The sequence below is a fragment of the Sapajus apella genome, unplaced genomic scaffold (assembly GCF_009761245.1).
Source record: "Sapajus apella isolate SASKATOON/1434 unplaced genomic scaffold, GSC_monkey_1.0 scaffold175, whole genome shotgun sequence".
Classification (NCBI taxonomy): domain Eukaryota; kingdom Metazoa; phylum Chordata; class Mammalia; order Primates; family Cebidae; genus Sapajus; species Sapajus apella.
In genome coordinates, this window is record NW_022437115.1 from 586,905 (window position 1) to 592,000 (window position 5,096).

At 45.2% G+C, this 5,096-nt stretch overlaps 1 protein-coding gene across 1 annotated transcript in view; it reads right to left on the reverse strand.

Annotated features, from left to right (window-relative positions):
* MEIOB (meiosis specific with OB-fold) overlaps positions 1 to 5,096 on the reverse strand; it is a 31,677-nt gene that overhangs the window by 21,290 nt on the left and 5,291 nt on the right. Inside the window, exon 3 of the mRNA XM_032268130.1 lies at positions 3,584 to 3,779. Coding sequence (XP_032124021.1) covers positions 3,584 to 3,779 — 196 coding nt within the window. The remainder of the gene's footprint in view (positions 1 to 3,583; positions 3,780 to 5,096) is intronic.

Sequence of the window (5,096 nt, forward strand, 5' to 3'; positions counted from 1 at the left end):
TTTTTTTTTTTTTTTTTTTTTTTTGAGACAGAGTTTCGCTCTTGTTACCCAGGCTGGAGTGCAATGGCTCGATCTCGGCTCACCGCAACCTCCGCCTCCTGGGTTCAAGCAATTCTCCTGCCTCAGCCTCCTGAGTAGCTGGGATTACAGGCTAGCGCCACCATGCCCAGCTAATTTTTTGTATTTTTAGTAGAGACAGGGTTTCACCGTGTTGACCAGGATGGTCTCGATCTCTTGACCTCGTGATCCACCCGCCTCGGCCTCCCAAAGTGCTGGGATTACAGGCATGAGCCACCGTGCCCGGCAATGTTCACCTTTTAAACACCAAATTAGAAATACAAAAATACCAAGAACCAGTACTAGTGATGATTTTAAAGCCTCTTCTATCTCTAAACCACATGTCCATAGCTGAAGTTGTGAGTCACACAACACTTTGAAGAGAGACAGAAAGACAGGTGTTTAAAGTAGATACTGAAAGTTTTTTCAACGTGTCACAACAAGGCTCCATGACAGGCCCCCCTGGGGTATTTATATGGAGTCCTCCAGGGCAGGGAGGGTTTCCAGCACCTGCGGATTCCCACGACTCAGCGTGGAGCCCAGCATGGAGTTCATATGACTGAGTGGACTCATCCCCTCTGGGGCTCAGCATCCCCATCTTTTGTGTGTGTGTGTGTGTAACAGAGTTTTGCTCTTGTTGCCCAGGCTGAAGTGCAACGATGCAACTCTGCCTTACTGCAACCTCTACCTCCCGGGTTCAAGCAATTCTCCTGTCTCAGCCTCCTGAGTAGCTGGGATCACAGACGCCCACCACTACACCTGGCTAATTTTTGGTAGTTTTAGTAGAGATGGGGTTTCACCATGTTGGCCAGGCTGGTCTCGAACTCCTGACCTCAGGTGATCTGCCTACCTTGGCCTCCCAAAGTGCTGGGATTACAGGCGTGAGCTGGTGTGCCTGGCAGCATCTCCATCTTCTTAGGGAACATAAAACACAACATATCTGTGGTATAAGAAGTATCCACAGGAAACAAACTAATATAGGATACATCCTTGCCTTCTTCCCAGAGCTACCATGGTGAGAGTCACATGCAGGATATACAGGAAACTCTGACACTGTCCAATTCTGTCCATTGTGGGGTGAGAGAATCAAAGAAGAGGAGATGTTCTTGCTCATTAAAGCAAGTGGAAAAAAAAAAAAAAAAAAGGTGGAGTTGAACCTAGGACCCTTCTCTCTACCCAGTGGTTTCTCATGTGGGAACAGCAGGTGCCTCTGACAGATGCACAGCAGCAGGCCCAGCATCGATAGTCACTGGCCACCCCCCAACACTGCCACCACTGCATCTGTGCTGCTAAGAGAAAGGGACCTGGAAAGGACAGTCAGAGGCTCAGAGGTCAGCCTAACATCTGGGGTTGGGAGGTGAAGAACACTTCATTAAAAGGAGTTTTCAAGTGAAAAGGCAGTGGAGGTGAGACGAAGAGACCACAGGTCAATAAAAGTGTGAAGAAAAGGAAATGTAAGAGGGCTGAAAGCCAAAAGGGGGACAAAAGGCATAGGAAATGATGTGACACCTGAAAGCTGCCAGAGCTTCCTGGTTATATCACTATATTCATTCAGGGTTGAAGACAATTCTTACTACATTTTTTTTTTGTGTGAGACGGAGTTTTGTTTTTGTTGCCCAGGATGGAGTGCAATGGTGTGATCTCGGCTCACTGCAATCTCTGCCTCCAGGATTCAAGCGATTCTCCTGCCTCAGCCTCCTGAGTAGCTGGGATTACAGGCATATGCCACCATGCCTGGCTAATTTTGTATTTTTAGTAGAGATGGAGTTTCACCATGTTGGCCAGGCTGGTCTCCTCAGGTGATCCACCCGCCTCAGCCTCCCAAAGTGCTGGGATTACAGACATGAGCCACCAAACCTGGCTCTTACTACATGATAAATGTAATGAGCATTATCTAGAACTTGAGGAAACTGCAAAGAATTGAGCACTCATGTGAACAACTAAATAGGACTGAACCTAAGCTGCCTAGAAAGTGACTTCTCCTATTTTTCAAGATGATCATGTAGTGTGCTTATTCCTCCTTCATTAAGCATATAGCATTGTCCCCATGTGGCAGGCATGGCCTCCACAGCCAGGGGCCTAACATCTGAGAGAGTCTCATTCTCTCAGTCAGTCATCATTTAATATGACAACCAATTCATGTTTACTTACAACATTAACTATCATAAGTGTGTGTTTCCCTCCACCCACCCTTTTTTCTTTTTTTGGTCTCTTGACTATCAACCGTCTCTATATTAAGAAATTACTCTTGCCTATTTATTTATTGAGATGGAGTCTTGCTCTGACACCCATGCTGGAATGCAGTGGCGCCATCTCAGCTCACTGCAACCTCTGCTTCCCAGGTTCAAGCGATTCTCCAGCCTCAGCCCCGCCGAGTAGCTGGGACTACAGGCACCTGCCACCATGCCCAGCTAATTTTTTGTATTTTTAGTAGAGGCAGGGTTTCACCATGTTGGCCAGGCTGGTCTCAAACTCCTGCCCTCAGGTGATCCTCCCGCCTCGGCCTCCCAAAGTGCTGTGATTACAGGCATTAGCTACTGCCCCCAACCTTCTTGCCCCTTTATTTTATTTTATTTTATTTATTTTTAGACAGATCTCCCTCTGCTGCCCAGGCTAGAGTACAGTGGCATGATTGTGGCTCACTGCAACCTCAGCCTCCCCGGCTCAGGTGATCCTCCCTCTTCAGCCTCCTAAGCAGCTGGGACTACAGGTATACGCCACCACAACTGGCTAAGTTTTGTATTTTTGATAGAGATGGAGTTTCGCCATGTTGCCCAGGCTGGTCTTGAACTCCTGGGCTTAAGTGATCCATCTGCCTCGGTCTCCCAAAGTGCTGGGATTACAGATGTGAGCCACTGTGCCTGGACTAATTTTCATATACTTTATTTTGTGAAACTTAATTGTTGAGGTCTACATCTAAATCTCTGTCCAGTGGCTCTGGTCCGTCAAACTACAGAGCTCAGAACTTGCTGTAATAATTGAGATAGACACCGATGCACCAGAAGGGAACACTGCCCCCTGCGTGCCCCATGGAGTGCCATCCTCCCCTGTACCTCACCAGCCTGGTCCCATTCCACCTATTAGACCACACATCCCCTACAGCAGGGCAGCATGTATTCACACTCCCTCTCCGGTTTCTGGGCAGCTCTAAGCACAAAGGCAGATAATTGATCCCTTAACTTATACTCAACTATGCCCCTTCAAGGAAGATCATGGAGAATTTCAAGTCAATAAGCTTACACTTTCCATTTACATCTTTGTTTAAGCGAAGTATAAAAAGCTCTTCTATAGTTAGCTGATCATTTATGAGCAGAGTGGGCATTCAAATACAATTTTATTTTACTACTCACCCACAGATAAAATTTCCCTTAATGAGAAGGGTTACTGCTTTCTTAATTCAACATACTACCAAGATATAGAAGAAAAACTACCCCAGCCGATTATGACCACTCCATCCCAAACACAAATCAAGTGACAGCAACTCTCCTGTCAAACTGCAGTTGGCTTTCTTGGGATTTCAACTTACCGACTTCACAGCTGCAAGCAGGTTAATAATCCTCCCATTAAGACTGTGTCCATTTGCAACAATGTCACCCAACGAATAATAATCACCAGACTCTTTAACCGGTAAATGTATCAAAGAAAGTAACTTTGTGTCCACTTCATAACTGGAACAAACTTTTACTGTTGAGTGATTCTCACTGAGAAATAGTTTACAATTGCTAAATTGCAAAAACACAAGAAAGTTATATGAAAGTGATTTTTGGATAGATAAAATTTTCCAAGTTCACATTTAAATTACATTTTTTGGTTGAAATTTAGACAATATTAAGAAATGTATAATTTCTACTCTTAGAAATATTGAATAATATGGCAAAATATTTTTTGTTTACAATGCGCTTTCATTAAGGAAATGTTTTGAGGATTGACACATGTCGGAGTTCTAAGCATACCACTTATCTGATCTTGCCCAAGACTCTCTATGTTTGTTTCCTTCTCCAAAAAAATCAGAGTATAAAGCACTCCAAAACTTTCAGGGGTTATACAAACCCAAGGACTAGTGTTTCTCTCTCTTGTGGTCCTGGCTGCTCTGCCTAAGTGCCTCAGGTCAGGGACTGTGTTTTCTAGCCCTGCTGCACTCTGCATGGAGCAGGTGGGGACACTGGCACAGTGAGCCTGAACTGAGGAGCTCTGCCTCCTGCACCCAGTCCCTCCCAGCCCTCAGCTTCCACGCCCCAGCAGCTCTCTAACACAGGGTCCTCCCTGCTCTGCCTCACTTACCTACCTCATCACTTCTCTCCCACGCCACTGCCCTGCTCTCCTAACTAAGCTTCACTCCCCACAGTCCATCCTCCACAAGCAAAGTGATCTTCCTAAATCACAAATATGAAAATATTATTTCCCGGCTCAAAGACTGTCCTGTGGCTACCAGTCACAGAGGAAATAACTCAGTATGAAAGCAAAGCTGTCTGTGAAGTATCTCTGCTTCTGCCTTAAGCTTCTCCCCCTGTCCATGCCCTGCATTCAGCCATATCAGACTACTACATTATGAAATTGGTATTTCTAGATGAAAAATAGTAAACCATCAGCAGTTTCAAATGGCTCAACCTAACATTAACTGTTCTGGAAAAGACAGGAGGTTTCCTTTTTCTTCCCTCTACCAGGAATGTTCTTCTCTCCATCTATCCATCTGTCCATCCATTCCATGAATACTTAGAATCTGTTATATGCCAGACCCTATACTAGGCACAAGGGATCCGGTGGTGAAGAAGGCAGACAAGATCTTCAATCTCATGAGGCTCACGTATGTAAGGGGGAGACCCGAGAACAGTGAATCAAACAATTTCAGATGGTGACTTGGGTTAGGTGACAACAGCCAAGGCAAGTCCCAGTAGTTGACCATTAGCGCTACCACAAACAGAGCAGATGGGGAAGGTTGAAGAAGGTGACATTTTGTGATATTGTGCTGGCCTAGAGCCAGAACCTGAGCAACGCCATTTTTATAAAATGCAAAACTGTTTTTTTTTTTTTTTTTTTTT